The sequence below is a fragment of the Dermacentor albipictus genome, chromosome 1 (assembly GCF_038994185.2).
Source record: "Dermacentor albipictus isolate Rhodes 1998 colony chromosome 1, USDA_Dalb.pri_finalv2, whole genome shotgun sequence".
Taxonomy (NCBI): domain Eukaryota; kingdom Metazoa; phylum Arthropoda; class Arachnida; order Ixodida; family Ixodidae; genus Dermacentor; species Dermacentor albipictus.
In genome coordinates, this window is record NC_091821.1 from 27,476,743 (window position 1) to 27,495,862 (window position 19,120).

The 19,120-nt window shown below is 45.2% G+C and overlaps 1 protein-coding gene across 2 annotated transcripts in view; it reads left to right on the plus strand.

Moving 5' to 3' along the window:
* Positions 1-19,120, plus strand: part of LOC135906055 (rap guanine nucleotide exchange factor 1-like) — a 141,286-nt gene that overhangs the window by 87,316 nt on the left and 34,850 nt on the right. For both annotated transcript variants that reach the window (XM_065437203.2, XM_065437205.2), the window contains one exon: positions 18,033-18,210. In XM_065437203.2, the coding sequence (XP_065293275.1) occupies positions 18,033-18,210 (178 nt within the window). The remainder of the gene's footprint in view (positions 1-18,032; positions 18,211-19,120) is intronic.

The following is a 19,120-nucleotide window of genomic DNA, read 5'->3' on the forward strand; positions in this document are numbered from 1 at the left end:
GAGTAAAGAGACTGTCTCGCTATGCAGTGGAGCTCGCCTCCTGAAATCATGGGTTCGCGGCAGTGAAATATTTCTATCTCGGCTATTAATGAGCCGATTTGAAAATTTCTTTTTCGGCAGAACGCTCCCTAGAGGACACGTAACAACTTCGAGTGTATAACCAAAATTTGCTGTGGAGCCTGGCGAGGGGCCCTTTAAAGGGGTCTTGAACCACCCCTAAGGCTTGGCGAAAAAAACCCTGTCCGCGGATAGCATACGCTGCTGTGAACATCTCAGCAAAGTTTTGCAGTCGTGCGCAGTGCGTGGAACTCACTAGTGGAGCACAAAGTCACCTCTCTCTCAAACACTCACTTTTCACCAGAACCCTGCTCCTCACTCTTTTCTGCACGCTTTATTTCATAATATGCGGCTCCTATTATTGACGAATAGCTGACGTCAATCAAGAAGGGTGTTAGGATCAGTAAGCTTCTTCCTACTGTTACTGTGTATGTTTATTGACAAATTTTAATGAACAGGCTGAAGTAAGTGAAAATCTGCTTTCGAATTTCGATAAATATGCGTACTTCCGGAAGAAGCCAACTATCGTCTGTCCACGCTCGGTAGCAGCTGCCCGCGTAGGAATTAAACTTTGGCCACCCTGCTTATGGGTGTCGTAGCCGTTGGGTCTTGCTAATTTCGACCAATTTTGAACGCTGAGCTACCGTCGAACTATGTGAAACTTACAGTCGGACCACATGCGCGTTTTCCAGCACACGCTGACTCCTGGCCACTTCTGGTTAGATACTTCGGCAGACTTATTGATTGCGCTTACAAATGCATAAGTTGGATGTGGCTACTATCCGTCAGTCAAACTGGTGAAGGACAAAGCCAGACCGCACCACGTAGCACGGCCAGACTACCATATGAGCACACACATGCACTCAAGCCCTGTCGTTCACAAAGCAAACGCTGCATACTACAGTTGTGTGTAGCTATGGTCTGCTACGTAGCATAGATACTGCGACCGCTGCTGGGTGCCGCGACAAGTCCACTGGCTAAGCGCATAACGGCTCGCTGAAGACAACTGCGTTTGGCTTTCGTTTGGCGCATCGTAGGTGCCAAAATCGGTAGTAGTGGCATCTACATTAGCATCCAAAATCACATTTGAATTGTGCACCACAGTGATGATCGTAGGCAGGGCGTTGTCGGCACAACCCGCTCTGCCGTAACCTTCACAGTGCTAGGCATTGAAGAAGGAGTGGAAACACCGCTAAGGGCATGTTTGATTTTGCTTCTGCTGAACACATTGAAGGTTTTCTTGCAGCAAAGTATTTCTGAAAAAGCCTATTTTATTTTAAATGCATATCTCAACTTTGATAAAAAGTGGTTCAAGGTCCCTTTAAAGGTACTGAACACTTTAGAGTGGTTGGTCTGGTATAGTATGTCTCTGTGAGTCATGCTGTTTGCTGTACTCAACTGTAGTAAGTTGAAATAACCCATTTATAACATGTACTGGTAAAATTTTCTTCAAAGGGACTAACAACCAATTTTTATGGTACCTGTATTTTTTTTCTCTCTTTCTGTCTTTTTTTGCTCAGAGTGTCCACTCATACAGTGGTAACGCGGACCAAAATGATAATGTGACGTGGACAGAGGGAATGGCAACAAAAGTAGCACGTATTTCATTAAGCGCGAAAGCATGTGTGAAGGTCGAGCCAATTAGCTGCTAATAGGCATGCAGATTGTGTTTGATACGTGGCAATGAACTTAACGCCGCTTCACCAGCCATCAATCTAACTGGCATACATGATCTCTAGGCCGATCACTGATGAGTCACCCATACGAACATATTAGTGGCAAGCATTCCATGACAGCTTGCGGCCTGTTACATCTGCCAGCGGCAAATTTGGTCACAGCGATACTGCCTAGGCCGTGCAAGGTGCTAGGCCTAGGCGTTGCTTCATCGGGCATTGGCAACTAAAGTTACAGTTTTGTGCTAAATCACACAGATCTACTCAGCGCAGCCGTGCGACACTAGTAGAGCCGACAAACCACACAAACAAAATCGAGTGCACGGGATGGCAATAAAGTTGTTCATGGTTGCCATCTTTTTGATGCACGAACCGTACGTCAGCCTCTCGTTCCTGACCCAGTTCGTAGATACACATACATAGGTGTCTTTTTGTAGCTTCAAGCAACTATTCACAAGACTAGCTATGGGTTTACACGGTGAGTGCAAAAGTGCCATGACCCAGTTGCATGCATTTGCGCAGATGGCGGATGAACAAAAGGGGTAGAGGGGAGCGAGCGTCACAAAGACTTGCTGTGACCCTTGTGGGGATGCGCAACTCTCACGCGTCCCCTGATATGTTGTTTTCTCGCATAGCTCCTGTATCCTGTAATTCGACTTCGCTGTCTGGCTTTACTCGGCAGTCGGTATGCTTGCAGGGTAGTACGAGAGATGGTGCGAGTGTTGCTCTGCTAACGCCACCTAACGGTGGGGTTACTCAGACGCAGAAAGGAGAAGGCTCTTTCTCTTGAGCTCGGGGTCTGCAAGTGGCGCGGACGTTCCGCGCGTGCGCCTGTCCATGCTTCTGCGAGACCGTCTTGCGAGGCCTACCAGGGAATGGATGAACACGATCGTTCGAACGCGCCACCGTTCGCGTGACTGTATGCGCTAATGACCAATGAATGACAATGAATGTTGGTGTCCAACATTCATTGTCATTCATTGGTGTCGAACGGGGCACCAGCATGGGGCAAACATATTTGCTCGTTATCCGGTTGCGGTGAGTAGGACTTCCGCGATTTGTTGTGCGCCCATCGGCATGTTTTGTGGATAGCAATTCGGCTAGCAGGCATTGGTCTATGAAAGTTGCAATAAATGCCCTTGTGATTGCTAAATCAGGTCAAACCTGGCAATCAAGTGGCACTAATGACGCCTGCTCTTTACCGTCCGTGCCAGCTGCACGTATAGTGGCGGTGATCAAGTCACTTGATGCACCGTCCTTTCGTCTGTCACACTAATTGGCCTTACAATAACCCACCTGCCATAAAGCTGGTATAGCCCTTCTGTATTTTGAAGAAAAACTGGAAAGCAAAACTTTGTATGCAATAAATAAAAGATTGCCGCAACACACAGGTTCACTAGAACCTCATTGGTATTCAGTACTGTAGAACATCACCAATTCATTGATTAGTTTCAGATTAAGAAAGAAAGTACCTGATCCTATTCAACAGAAATCCTATTGATAAATATTTTCCAGCCCTTTGTATACTGGAATTGAGCTGAAATCAGTGCTGGCATACTAATTTAGTGTTCCCTTTAATAAGAGTAGACTGCACTGTATATCTTGATTTCTATGTGCCTGAGTTACTGATAGCTTGCTACATTCTTGTAGGAAAGAATGCTAGGGAACTCCCGAGCACGTGCAGTACCGTATTTTGTTGCCCCAAAACTTGTAAGCAATAAATTTTGTGAAAAATTTTTTGGTGTTCGGTATCCGATTCGATTTTCTTTTTTTTTTTCTTGATTCAATTTGGTATTCAATTAGAAATCTACTATTTGGCAAGTACACCCCTAGTGATAGGCAAGCATGATAAAAATTATACGCTGGCATTGATGGGATGCAGGCAAGTGCAGTCTTTGCTGTAAGAAAGTTATATTTTTTTTATCAAGCCGATGTTCCTGTGGTTCATGTTCCTGAAGTATGGAATTATTTCTACAAAAATAGCTACATGCTTTCATGGTTTCCTATCCAACTTCTTTGGTCATATACAAGTCAAGGCTTTCTTTTAGCTGAGCTAAATGGTAGAATATGCCAGCAGTGCTGTTATTACGGTCTATTTGATTCAACCAAGTTTCTTTCTACCTATTTACGGTGCGCTGCATATAGGCCCTTGATGTCTGATGTACAGCGGCGCAACCTGCGCCCCACGGAGTGCAAGGTAAGGTGCCACCGCGGTGCAGTGCACCCTTGAACCTTGCAGCAAGTGGGTGCTGCCTGGTCCACCATAACCGGCACCACCTGCACCTTTTCATTTCTGGTGCCATACACTTTTTCTGAACTGAACAAATGTATTGTTGTGTTGGCACCCATCCATGGCACAATTACAGTCGCCAACCAGTTTTCTGGACCTTGCAGGGACGGAACGATAGTCCGAAAAATTTAACTTTGTGAAAAGCTTGTTCACTCAAAAAATTAAAATTTATTAGGCTTACAGCAGCTTAAAAAAATCTCTAAGAATGCCCTACTTCGCACTACGCTTCAAAACAATAAGATTTGCTTGGTTTTGTGCAAGAGTGACATAGTTTCCATATACAGTCTGACAAGGGTGTCACAGCGTTTCTTCACACCACTCGGCTCTCGCAAAAGCTTACAAGGTGGTGCCAATCACACAAATGTGAAGCCGCACAACACACGCAAAGATGCGACGTCTTTGTGACACACCTGCTCTGTAGACACACCACGTGCAAAAAGCAACCAAAACCCATGCCGGTGTCGCACGGCCACTTTCAATTACAACTCGCCCTAATCAGGGTCGAAATTCTCGACCACGATTGGCTTTCTTCCGCAGATTGAGCAAAGAAGCCAATTGCAATAGAGAAATTTGATCCGGATTGGGCTCGAACACGATCAAAAGAGCGCTGTATGTCACCCATATTAGGTGTGACGTCTCCGAGACATACAGTACCTGTGCTCTGTAGACACAACACGTCTACAATTAGCCCCAAGAACAACCTACAGGAGCGCTGCGAGCACCACTTGCATGACGTCAGAGCATGGACTCGCGCCTCTCGTCTGCTGCAGTTCAGGCAGTGTCTGGGCACCTTCTGCAGTGTGTCCGTTTGTTTGCTCTCATTCCCTATGCTCGTATACTTATGACGGTCGTCTCAAATATACTTTTACGCCTTCGTTCACGAAAATTTATTCAAAGAGCTTATTTCCTAGATGACAATATATTTCTCAAAGGTAATGCTGCACTGCCAGCTGAACAAGCTCAGACCACCCTACTGTGTGTTTTTCATGCGCAAATCTACTTTGCAGCGATAGCTCACAGGAATAATAAAAGTATAAACGCAAAAACATAGCACATAAAAATCCAGTTAAGGATATCATACCTGCCTTAATGCGACAAGCATCTCGGAAATGCTGGCGATATATGACTTATACAACATTTACCTTCATTTTAACCCACTAAAACATGTTTTCTCACGAGTAGTTCAGAGTGTAATAACGAATTTTTGAATTTCTTCACAGTAGTGCTTGGCAGTAACATGGACTTATCGCAATGTTGTTGATCTTGTTTACTAACTACAAGAGCAACACTGCAGTTCAGATTCTACCAACACCACTTGCTTTTTTAAATGTTCCTAAGAATTGGGCCATTCTTCACTGGTTAATTTTAAGTGGCGGTAATTTGAAGTAAAGCTTATTGAGGCTTACAGCTGTTTGCAGCATGTGGACAGGAATGTACCAACATTTATTCCCTTTTCGGTACTACACGTTCAACCCACTTGAGCAGTTTACTGTTGCTTGTTGCTTGAGGAACAGACATGACAAATCTGGCGAACTGACACAGGCTGCTCAGCCCAAATTTTTTAGTGAAATATGCCTTTTGGATCATTTGGCTGCAGCCAGAAAAAAGCCGAAGCCTCATTTATTAGTAGTATGGGACATATTATAGGTATCATTGTTCCACGGCGGAGGTCAAAAATCAAGTGAATTCATGTGAGGCTTATGGTATCTTCCTTAGGCGGGAATGCGAGGTTATCTGTGGTGTACTGACGAAGCGAATAGTTCTCAGTTTGTATAATTAAACAACGCAGGTTTGAGACATAGTGAGGCAGACAGTTTTGGAATTTTCTTTTTCAGGGCAGCTTATGCTGTGCTGTAGTGCCTCAAGTGTACTTTAGGCATTGCATTTAGCGCTGTAAAAACTGCATCAGGATTTCCAGGGTGTCTACCAACCGGGAAAACTGGGAATTCTCAGGGAATTTGAATAGTCTGGAAAAATTCAGGGAAAACTCGGGGAATTTGTGCCTTTCTCAGGGAAAATTAGCTGTAATATTAATGAAAGGGAATGAAAGTCGCAGTAATGCTGGCTCAAGTAACAGACAGGATGCACTTAATACGATTTGTACGAAGCACGTTTTCTCCACAGCCATCGCCGGCCTCCTGCACTGTACATTCTAGAGAATGTGCCAGGAAAGTGGCAAAAAGTGCAACGCTTCGAAGTTCGAAGCGAGTTGAAATTATGCGGACACTTCCCGGCAGCGTCACCAATGGCGCCACGTAATGCAGAGAACGGGCTTCATAACGCTCGCAGTCAAGTTTTTCGACGATTGCCGGCGCCTGCCCCCCCCCCCCACCCCCCCACTCCCCTTTGGTTTCCCTGACGAGAAAGCTCCAGCGAGGTGGCAGAATGCGTTGCGAGCGAGACTATAAACTCGCGGACAACCTTCTGTGGCTATGAAGGGAAAGCTATGGGGGTGGAGCTTCTGCACATGCGTTACCGCGCCAACTAGTCCGCCAGCGGTCGGCAGTGCTTTCGGTTGCTCGGAGAAGACGCTGAATCGACGCTACTTCCACAAGCGGCAGTTTCCCTTTTGCCCAGACGGGGAAGGGAAAAGCCGCAAAATAAGTAAACTTTTACGTTCAGTGGTGTGTTTTGTCTTATTTAACTGTTTCTAATAAGGTGTTTGTTTTCTCTTCCCCAGCCTAAACTAACATGGATGAAAATGCGGGACTCTTCAGAAGCGCTCTCACTTGCGCGCACTTTGCCTCTGTAGCTTTCCCTGCAGAGCCACAGAAAGTTGCCGCTACGCTTCCGCTTTCCAGTACGAGTCTTAAACGAATTCTTCCTGCGCAATGCTTTGATGGAAGCGTCCATTTCTACCTCGAGAGGTGGCACGCGCGGGACGCAGGCGGCAAAGCAGAGGGCGACTATAGCTTTGTGCCCTGCCATAACGCTGCCGCGATATGCCAACACCAGCAGAGATACAAAGTATTGAACTGTGTCGCATTTTTTAAATTTTATTTTTAGTGACCCCGTTCTGACCCGATTCAATTTAGTTACTGCAGTTGTGCAGAAGGCAAGCTTTGTTTGGTGTGACAAGTACGAGCGCGTCTAAGTGTACTTTCGTCCAGGACTGGACGAATCCGAAACATTGCGAGTTTTCAGCCTAGGTTAGGGCCGTTGAAAATAATGCGAATGCGGCGTACTGTATGCTGTGCAGAAAGCAGTTATCACTGAGCAACATGGGAAGAAGAGCGGTGACAAGTCTAGCTGTAAGTAAGAAGCACCGACTTGCTGCAAATGGAGTCGGGACACCCTCTGTAGCTTCGTTTCTTACGCCGCCGGCAAGTGAACCGCCAGGCGCTGTTGTGATCAAAGCTGGGCCAGTGGCGTCAGGTTCTGCGCCGCCTTCATCTGCTTCAACCACAGTTACGGACATCCAAGCGAGCGCGCAGTAAAGGATATTTTTCAACATGACACAGAAGTGATAAATACTGAGGTGATATGGTGTCTCAATGCTGTCATGACGCACACATCATTCTGTGCTGCCGCGGCATCGGCTTCTCTGTTACCGTTGATGTTCTCATCATCAGCTACTGCCAAGAAAGTGCAGCTTGGCAAAGATAAAGTGGGAAATACTATTGTCTGTGGCCTCACACCTTCCTTTAGAGAGAGCCTTGTGTCAGAATTGAACCAAGCCTTGTACCTCATCTCAGCGTTTGACGAATCGTTAAACAAAGCTGCACAAAAGGAGCAAATGGATGTGTTGGTTCGCTTTTGGTCGGATGCAGAGGGAAGCGTGAAAACACGCTACCTGACGTCGTGCTCTCTTGGGCGCATGCGAGCTGAAGAATTGGTGTCCGCATTTAAAAGTGCCACTGATGGATTCTCACATTCGAAAATTCTTCAGATATCAATGCACTGGCCAAACGTAAACATGAAGTTTCTCTGTGAGACCAAGTAAGAACTGTGTGAATCCAATGACGGCCTCCAAATTCTCGACGTTGTAAGCTGTGGCCTTCATGTAGTGAACGGCGCGTTCAAAACCGGTCACACGGCAACAAAGTGGCAACTTTTGGGATTTCTCCGGGCTATGTACAATTTATTTAAATGTGTACCTGCCTGATGTGCTGAATACGCACGCATTAGTGGGAGCAACATTTACCCTTTGAAGTTTTGCTCTGTGCGATGGCTTGAAAATGTTCGTGTAATTTCGAGGGCCCTTGAGGTCCTGCCTTACCTAAAGGTGTACATTGAGTCGTGTCCAAACGAGAACAAGCAACCGACCAGCACCAGTTACGGCGTCGTCGAAACATCCATCCACGGTCCTCTGTTGTCTGCAAAGCTAACTTTTATGCTTTCTATCGTGGAAGAATTGCAAGCGTTCCTGGCTCAGTTCCAGACTGATTCGCCTATGCTTCCATTTCTTGGTACAGGATTGGAAAATATTCTGGAATCACTAATGAGTAGAATAGTGAAGAAAGAAGTGACGATGGCAGCGGACAGTCTGTTGAAGTTGATAAAGGTTGACATGGGCCAGCTTGCGAACGTTCTTGCGTTGCCCAAGATCGACCTTGGCTTTGCTACGAAGAATGTGCTCCGAAAGGCCCCAAAACTTTCACATGGTACTATTTTTGAGTTCAAAAGGGACTGCGCCGCTTTCATAAAGAACTGCGCAAAAAAAAATCACGGAAAGGTCGCCGTTGAAATTTAGGCTGACGAGGCGATCGTCTTCTCTGAATCCCATGTGCACGTTGATTCCCGAGCTTGGGGAAAGGCGTTTAACTGATGCACTCGAAGTTATGACGGAACACCAAAGGATGACCGGAGCAGAAGCTGATAGGGCTATGCGGTCCTACAAGCATGTGTGCTCCTTAGCCTCGACGCAAACAGCGTTAAAAAATTTTGACAGGAGCACGGATTGGCTGGATACCCTTTGGGCAGGCATCTGGGGTTCACACAAGGAACTACTCACTTTTGCCAATATGAATATCTCCTTTTCGCACGGAAATGTGTCTGTGGAGCGGGGATTCTCTGTTAATAAGCGCTGTCTTGTCGAAAATCAGAAGGAACAATCTCTGGTTGCCCAACGAATCGTCTTTGATGCCGTATCATCAGCTGGAGGAGTTGCCAGTGTAGAAGTGACCAAGAGAATGCGTCAAATGGTCCGTGGGGCGAACGCACGGTGGAAGGAGGAGCTAGAAAAGACAAAACAGAAAGGGCCGACATACTCAAGAACAAACGAGAAAGGAAGCATGTCGCCACATCTTTGAAGCAGCTCGAGTTAAAAAAAAAAACAAAGTGTTGGCTGACGCCAAGATGCAGGCGTCCCTCATTCAAACTGAAATAAACTCTCTAAAACAGTGAAACGCAACACTGGGGCATTGTGCGCGAGCTGAGCATATATCAGGATGGTTGACGTTGACTTTGTAGCTGCTGAGAGAGAATCGCTTGTGATAAAGTTCGGGCCTCAAACCAAAATGGTTGCTATCACATGATAAAAATAGACGAGAAGAAAGGGGGTTAAACGAGGGGCCCGATTTTTATTAGTCATATCATAAGAAGCCAACAATCACTGACACCAAGAACAACATAGTGGAAATTACTTGTGCTTAATAAATGAAATAGATAAACGATAAATTAATGGAAATTTAAGTGGATCAATAAACAACTTGCTGCAGGTGGGAACTGAACCCACAACCTTCACATTTCGCTTGCGATGCTCTACCAATTCAGCTCTACCAATTGAGCTCTCGTGACGCCTGTGGCAAAAAGGATGTTCCACGTCCGCCGCCAAGGTCTGTGAGTGGTGGCACTGGCTAACACTCCCTGGGTTCTACTAGGACACATAAATACCCAAGAAAGTGGATGGGGAAACGGCGCCGCGGTAGCTCAATTGGTAGAGCATTGCTCGCGAAATGCGAAGGTTGTGGGTTCGGTTCCCACCTGCGGCCAGTTGTTTTTTCATCCACTTAAATTTCCATCAATTTATCGTTTAGTTATTTCATTTATTAGGCACAAGTAATTTTCTCTATGTTGTCCTTAGTGTCAGTGTTTGTTGACTTCTTATGATATGATTGATAAAAAAGCTCACTTTGAAAAATATTTGCTTCTGTGTGCGCCTCCTTTTTATTCATATTTTACAATATTCGACTCAATTTGCAAAAGGTTTTACCATTTTTTTTTATCGAGAATATTTTACTTGCTGTGCATTCTACTAACCCGTTCCTTCTGTTTTCTTTTTCAATGAAGTAAACATTACACCTTACTATTCAAACTAGATTAAGTGTTTTTATTATTGCAGTAGCAATTATATGGACTCTCGAGGTGCGTTTTTACCGTCGCCATTGCCGTGAGTCTCCGTATAAAGTCCAAGGGTGATAAAATCGTTGGTGTGCCCCACATGCTATATGTGCGAGTGAAAGCCTATGCGGATGAGCCGTTGATAGCGGCTCAATCTTGCGCACTCGAGGGAGGAAAGCGGCGAGGGAGTGCACCGTCACGCGCAAGGCACCAGGGGAATGGACGAGACGTTCATTTGAGGGATCGACATCCGTTATTGCGCAGGCGCCAGTAAGAGCGGGTTCGAGAGAGAAGAGCTGGGTGCTTTTGCTCCTTGAATATATGACAGTTACTCTGCCTAGGCACTACAGAGGAGGTTTCTTAGCGCATATGTGTAGGCGTTTGTCCTTAGGCGTGCCGGCATTGCGGAGTGGGGTCAAGTTTGTTTACGCTCGGACGCTGGCTGCCGACGCGGTAAATTAGGTGCAGCAGCGACACTGACGCCCGATTTGGCGACCGCTGTGTCAGACATGCTGTCTCGCGGCTGCAGCGCTCGTGCTAAGTCAGTTGAGCGCGAGTGGCTGAAAGGCCGCCAGTGACAATGACTGACTCAGCACCAGTGCCGCAGGCCCGAGAATGTCTGTTCGACGTACCTTCAGAGGCAAAGTTCTGACTGGTGTTGCAGAAGTCGCGGGGCGCGGTAGTGCTCTAGCTTAGCGTCACAAGTTGGAGGCTGGATGTAATTAAGTTTATTCAATCATCTGCTTTACTAATTGTAACAACATGTCATTATTTCGCATTATTGGCGGCACCTCCAGGATACCAAAGCTAGAACCCGGACTGGCCCGTGGGTTGGGGCTCGCCGAGGCCTGCGCATGCCTGGGGTGTATAAGATAGGATGTCCGCTATCGCGGACAGCCACTTTTTTGTGCGAACACCCCCTGGTACGCTTTTGCCTCCGCGGCACCAACCCACGGGGCGCCCTGCTTCCAGCTTGGATCCCCCCACTACCCGTTGGGTGCCCTGGAGATCCTGCACTGTCTGCTTTATTATCACCTAAGGAGCTCTCCTGAGTCCTCCATTTGCCGGTTACATGTGCGCTCCTGGAGCAGTGCTTGTAAAAAGTCCAATCTATCGTCACAACGAAAAAAGCGACCCGCAACTTATACAACCTTGCCCCTTTAAACACAGCGATCACCAAATGAGGTGTCCGTGCCCACTGCCTCACCGTGCAGGCAGCCGGCACACTCCACAATGCCGGCATGTCTAGGGACAAACGACTACAACACGCGCTAAGAAACCTCTTCCATAGTGCCTAGGCAGATTCGTATATTCAAGGAAGCAAAAGCCCCCAAATTTTCTCTCTCACGCCCGCTGTTACTCGCGCCTGCGCACAAACGGCTGGCGATCCCTCAGTCTCGTGGGCAACAGTGGTGTTGGTGAGGGAAAGGGGGCGTTCTACTAGGGCGGCTGCACGCACACGACCGGGCCGCTGTATTTTGAATGCCATCTGCGACGGGGACAGGATCTGCCGTGCGCTGTTTCCTACATTTAGTTCGCATTGAAGCGAGAGGCAGCATGAAAGTCAATTCGCTCATTGGTGCTGCCGCGCTTCCTCACTCCACTGTTGTGACAGCGATTTTCCGTGGTCATCAAGTGAGATGCGTGACACCATGCGTGACACCATGCTTGTTAATTTAGTTAGTAAGTAAATGTTACAAATTTATATGGCCGATAAAACTACTAGCCTTACTTCGTACAGCTGTCTACTAATTTGCTATCACGATCGATGCTTCACCTTACGGGCGAAGCTGTAACTTTTTTTTTAACTTGCTTACTAGAGAGTGACTGCGTCGGGCGATGTGGTGTCAGCCCGTATCGACATAAAACAAAGTTCTGTGTCACTCAGGGAATTTAGCAAAACCAATCAGGGAAAACCTAAAAAACTCAGGGAATTTGGAAATGTCAACTTGGTAGACACCCTGATTTCAATTCATAGTTGTAGTGAACTGATGGGTTCGCGGCGAACAATGTGTGCCTCACCATAACGACAGTTGGTTGCTTCCGTTGCGTGAGGGATATGCCATATTGTCGATAAAGGCTACTGAAGACCTGAAGGCCACTATGATAGATGTACAGTTAAACCTTGATATAACAAACTTCATTATCACGAAATTCTTGATATAACAAAGTATTTAACTTTTCATAACTTGTCCACAGAACACAATGTATTTCAAACCTCAATATAACGAAGTATGTTTGTTTTTCAATATAACGAAATTCCACTACCATCACAGAGGAATGCCGAGACAGTAAATGGAAACTTCTGTGGACGCAGGTGGTGGAATTATTGAATTACCCAAGTGGCTGCTGGCAAAACACACTTCTTAAATCATGTGTCACGTGACCAGAGGGACCGCTGAAGTGGAGCCGCATCATGCTCCCCATGTGCGATAAGATCCTATCACGCCCTGTACACTGTTTGCTTTAAGTGCAAGTGAAAGTGTGTGAGGGCGAGACAAGAAAGATAGTGGCTTCACGAGTGCCACCTTCCTGTGCAAGCAAAGGGAAAGAGGAGGAAGGTAGTGAGCTAGCGGTAAAGCAGTCAACCACGTGCGAGGGGGTGGAGTTAGGGGTAAGTTAGCATGCGCCTCGATTTCTGTCACGCGTCTTGGTCGTGGCTGTGCATGACTGTAAGCGCGGCTGAGCGCATACGCAGCCGCACACCCTGCTTTAGAGGTAATCTGCCACATGTGCAAAGAGGGCGTGCTGAGACGGCATGGCATCATGTAAGCTGTCTTCCCGCTCATTTAGTATTGGAGGTTGCATAGTGTCAGGTTTTGGTCACCCTTTAGTGCGAGAGGCAGACCAAGCATTCGCTCACCACTGCTGGTGCTTTTCATGGTAGTGTTGTCCCAGTGCGGGCGACGTTATCAGCCGCAGGGGCGGAGTGCAAGCAAAAGCATGGCTGGCTTCGCTTAATTCGCACTGCTAGTGGGAAGTTATCATCGACGTGGCATGAAACCATATCATTTGCCGCCAACTCCCAAATTTATCAAAATCAATTGTTTTCTGATTCAAATTTGCTTTTATTGATTGCCTGATAATTCTGATAATTCCGCGGCACCTTTTTATGAAAGAAAAATCGATCGGCAACTGTACTTATTTGCATAAAAGGTCAAATTTCAATACAACAAAATTTCGATATAACGAAGCAAATTGGCAATTTTACTGACTGTTATATTGAGGTTTACCGTATTTACTCGATTCTAGTGCGTCCTCGATTGTAATGCGCACCTCATTCTTTCGTACAGAAATACAACTTTCTCTCATTTGGAGAAAACAAATATTTACTCCCAATGCACTAAAGTTATGATAAATAAAAAGGTCACAGTTTTGCTCGAAAGGCAAAGCATCAGTTACAATGGCAAATTAGTAGACAGCTATATGAAAAGTAAAGATAGTAGTGTTATCAGCCGTATAAACATTTAAGCATTCGTTTACTACCTAAATTAACAAGCATGGTGTCACACACGCACAAGCAAACATTTGACGAGAACAAATCACCAGAGTAATAAGAATCATGATGAAAGCTTTGCTGGGCAGTGTCCTAACACGGATTTATAATGTCAACACCAAATACCAAGATTTTTCTTCCGTAAGATGCAATGATCCTCATAGCTAAGTACTAAGGAAATGTTAAGTGTTCAGCCAAGCATCATACACAACTTCGCATGTTGAATTTGCAGATATTCTTTGCACGCAAATTTTTAGACAGACACGGCGCATATATGCATTGCAAAATCATTAGACCCCTTCTACGCTACATAGCTTGCGATAGCGAAGCCTCAGATTTTCTCGACTCACGCGGTTTTGAAGAAGAAACTGCAGTTCAGGCAGGGCAGCAGAAAGAAGCCACATATCCTTCAATAAGTAAGGCTCGAGCCACCAACACCTCAAGCATGCACGAAGGGAACGAGCACGCGTGGCACCTGAGCAAGCCGGAGCGAGCGGTGTCCTGGCCATGACGTCACTCGCGAGAGGGTGCCACTCCAACTTCTCACCGCTAATAAAAATGAATATCACATTAAGTGGTTACGACAATAGTGCTGACTGAACAAAGAAACAAGAAAAAGTGCTGTCCCCTGAAGCATTTTGTCAGCCATAGAAAAGTGGGCATGGCCTCTGAGACTGAAAAATGTTGCACTCTTTCAACAGAAAGCGTGCAGCATTTTTCACCTCTCTATTTTGTAGGCTATAGAGCAGGCCACTGGAAGCCAAGCCAGTGGAAAATCAACATGGCAGCCTCCAAGATACGGTAGTGTGGCTCGAAACGAGCGATTTAGTCCGGAAAATCTAACTTTTAAACCTAAATTCGTCCAAAAAATTGGTCGCAAAGATGCATTAGCTCTACGGAACCCTGGCGGTGCATTTATGAAGGGTGGAATATCCATCATGTCCGAATGTTTGGAGTCTGAAAAATCCGTCGGCGACTGTAGTGAATAGCATTTTGTATCTTGTGGGAGAACACATAACTCGGAGTACTCACTAGCAAACTTGCACGCATACAAAAGCATGCATGTGTTCTGCTATGCAACGAGGGACACGACAACTGTCACTCCGCCCATTTCCATGATATGGAAGCCCGCTCGATAGCGTCAACCTTTTACAGTGAAGCTGTTTACCTGACAAACCTGTATGATTGAGTGGTATACGTGGTCTCGGGACGGCGGGGGGGGGTATCTGTGCTGGCCAACATCCGTAAAGCGAACAGAAAAAATGGCGGTGTGAGCGCTGAATAGGCGAGAACAAGCAATAGTACGCTGGAGAAGAAAGAAGACACTTGATTTCACCGCGCGCCACACCTGCGGAGTGGGGGAGTGCACCCCCACTGGCCGCCATTGCTACCGGCTGCGCCTGCTGTTGTCTGCCCTTGTGGCGGGAAAACATGGAGATGTGCACTGCAGTGTGTAAGAACAAGATTGTGCATTGCAGAGGTAGACCATTGCAACACTTGTAACTCCAACAAAAATGAAAAAAATGGAAAGACCACGCATTGTGCGCACGGCCGAAGAACAAGCCGAGAACGAGGAGAGGCGTCGACAGCAAAGATGTGACTATAACCAACGACAACATGCCCGTGCGAAAGCAGAAAATGCAGCCAGTGACTTTGCCTCCGAATAATGTCAGCGAGAGCAGATGCGAGAGTCTAATCGTCAACATCAAGCGCAAGCTATTGATGAACATCGCGTACTGGCAGCCGCTCATAAATGTCAAGCTAAGTCGTTCAGGTCTGCGTCCAAGCAGCAGAAGCGTCAGTTGCCACCTCCTTCGAGTTTCACTGGGGCGAATTCCAAATTCGAGAGAATGTATCTGGATGTGGAGTTTGGCCATAGTTGCTTGGTCTGAGCTTCGCTGGCTAATCTGCCACCTTATGATTAGTTCGGCCAAAAAAAATTTTTTCTTCGTAATAAGCACAAAATAAAGTGCAGACATCTAATAATATTAGAACTGCAATCTTAAACAATAAGTATGCAGTACTTAATAACATTCGACTTACATTCAGCAATCTCATGTATACTACATCCAAAATACCAAGGTTTCACCACCAGTTCTCACCACTTACCATGTTAATGGAACTTTCTGTGCCAATTTAAAATTATAATTGCTGCTGAAATCACTAACAGTGTGCTTGATTATCTCACTATAAATCATGGGTCTTTTCATTTCCACCAACACAATACGAAACGTTCTGGACAGTTGTCAGTCCCTTTAACACAAAACTACATAGTTACTTCATTTTTTTTTTTTTTTGTGCAACTGTTGTGATAAATGCAGTCATGCCTCATAGTAACAGTAACAGCTTGCCTTCAACTTTGTCTATTTCAATTTCATGTGAAGGCATTGTAATGCAAAAACCAAGTATACACTGAAGCTGTAAACAAAACTATGTGTGCAAGAACTACAGGTAAATTTTGCTGCTCTCTTAGCATAGTCCAGCTTCCTTACAGCTGCTTTTGGGCAACACTATCTACAGGTAAACCTCAACAAATGAACTTCAGTATAACGAAATTCTATACATAACAAAATATTTAGCTTTTTGCAACTTCTTGTCCATACAACGCCATATATTCTGAGCCTCAGTATAACGAAGTTAGTTTATACATGATTTCAATCTAAATAAATTTCGCTGCTGCTACGAAAGAATGCCGAGGCAATAAATGGAAACTGCGACAAACACAGATAGTCAAATGGTTGAATTATATGCGGCTGCTTGCCTATGCACCTCTCAAATCGCGAGCCGCATGAGAGAGTGGCTGCTGAAGTGGAACAGCATAGCAGCAAGACCCTCTTACCGTAATGTTTTGTATGAAGTTCAAGTGTGGTAACATGGCATCACGCACAGCATGCTGCACGCCATATGCTGTGCAGGAAAGTGTCTGTGAGTGAGCCGAGAAGCGTGATGGCTTCCGTCTTCTCATGTGAGCAAGGGGGTCGAGCGCATGGTAACGTAGCATATACATGGTTGCGCCTAAGTGGCCTGCGTGCCTGATCTTGGAGGTAAATGCAGCTATTGCAAAGACTGGGCGAGCGGAGATGGCCCTGGCTTCGTGTGCGCTGTGTTTTCGCTTGTTTAGTGCTGGAGGTTGCGAAATCTCGAGTTTTGGAGACGCATTGAAGGGAAAGGCAGACGAAGGGTTCGCCTCCTTTGCCTGCACTTTTCATGATAGTGTTGTCCTACTGTGGGTGAAATTACCTTCCGCAGAAGCAGAGTGGATGTGAAAGCATCACAGGTGTTGCGCCGTACGACCAATGTGAAGATATTGTCAGCACAGCATGAAACCATATGTTTGGTCACCGAATCTCGAATTAGACAAGATGAATTTGTTTTTTTCTCATTGAGGTTTGTTTTTTCTGATTGCCTGATTTTTCAGAAAATTTTGTGGCCACTTCTGTGGGAAGAAGTGGCCACAATTCATTGGCAACTCTACTTATTTGTTTAAAAAGTTGAATTTCAATATAACGAAATTTTGATATGACGAAATAAAGTGCCGATTTTACGAAGTTTGTTTCATTGAGGTTTAACTGTACTTCGGTTTAGAACTTGCAACACTGCTAGTGCTCGTAAGCTGACTTCTAGTTGGAGTTTTTCATTCTAACTAGCTGTTGGCATGTTAGGGAGGATACCAACAAGACTGCTAGCACGAATGGTGCGTGCCCAGCAGTTTCCATACCAACATGACAGATGGCGAAGTGGTGTGTTTCGTCCTTTGCTCGACAGTCAGTCTCTTACCATTTGCCAGCAACATTTGCATGCAAACTGAAACGTACAAATGAATTCATTGTTGGTCAGGATTTTTCTTTTCTCTTGCTTGTAGCTGGGGTCCAGGCAGGCATGTGCATCGTGTACATGTAGGCTTCATTAAATTACAACTGCAGAACAAAATTACTTTGCAAATTGCAGGAAAAGATGTGTGTGTTCTGTAGAACTAACATGGAAGATTTTAAAATATTGTTATACTATCGCAGTTTTCGCTAAATAGAAGTTCCGGTCTTAATATGCAGGTTGTCGCAACTAATGTTAGCTGCACTGTTTAAAAACAATGCAACTTATGTGGAGTAAAGTGATGCTTTGTTGTTGGTAGTCACCTTGTACAACTCAAGATACTTTTTACATTCTATCTCATTTATTAACTTCCTAAAATAATTATCTATATTCATTTATTTGTTTGTTTATCTTTTCCTCTCAGAAAAAGAGTACTTCTATCAGGAGGCCTTCCTAACAACGTACAAGACATTTGTAAGTCCTATGGATCTAGTGAACAAGCTCATCTACCGCTACAACAAGTTCATCCAGTTCTCAGACACACGGCAAAAATATGCTCGGTGGGCCTTCTCACTCCTGGTTCGTGTTGTGGACGACCTTGGGTGGGTACCTATGGCAAAATAGTAGTGGATGTGAGTGTTTGGAATAATGATAGTTTTGCAGCTGAAGTAGGGAACCCTTCTGTTGCAATGGCAAAACAGTGCCACACATTGTTTCATAGCATTGCTGTGCAGAAAGCGCATTTTGTTTGGTGTTTAGTGCTTCCAAGGAGCCATAGTCAGCTTTACCATATCTCTGACAAATGGTGACCATAATGGTCAGGACAGGTGATCATATGAAATAACACGATATTGCATTCACTCTTACTCCAGACAAACCATTTTAGTTTATATGCTTAAATTTTGCATGCATATTATAGGTAATCAACAATATTATGGACACACTGATCTGGTTTTCTTGGAGATAGCATGTTTGTGCAACACTCCAACTGCATGTTTGAAGCATGCCTATTGCCTAGTGCTAGGCTTTTTCTCTATGTGAGGACGACTTGCAACTAGTGCGAAGAGATTCACACAAGTGCTCTTTTCCCTCATAAATAAACAATTGTTCATAAGATTGTGCGGTTTACCAGGAGAAAGTGACAGAAACATTTTTATTGGCCTTCCAATGGTTACCTTTTATACAGTTTTTCCCCTCCTTTCTGCTATAGATTCAGAAAACGTCTCAAGATGCTTGAAGTCATATGATCATTATAATAGTTAAGGATAGAGAAATGAATTCATATAAATTTTTTTTATTTTGAACAGGTTGGTAGCTTGTTACAGAAAGTAAAAGCACAGGATATAGTGCCAGTGAAGTTACCTTATCCAACCCTCTTGCACCAAACAGACCATTATAGTTTAGATGCTTAAGTTTTTTGTGCATACTTAGCTTTGCTAAGAGTAATCAACTTTGTTATTGACCCTTTTTGTGGAGCAGTTTGTTGTTGATAAACGAGGTGGCGCTTTCAGT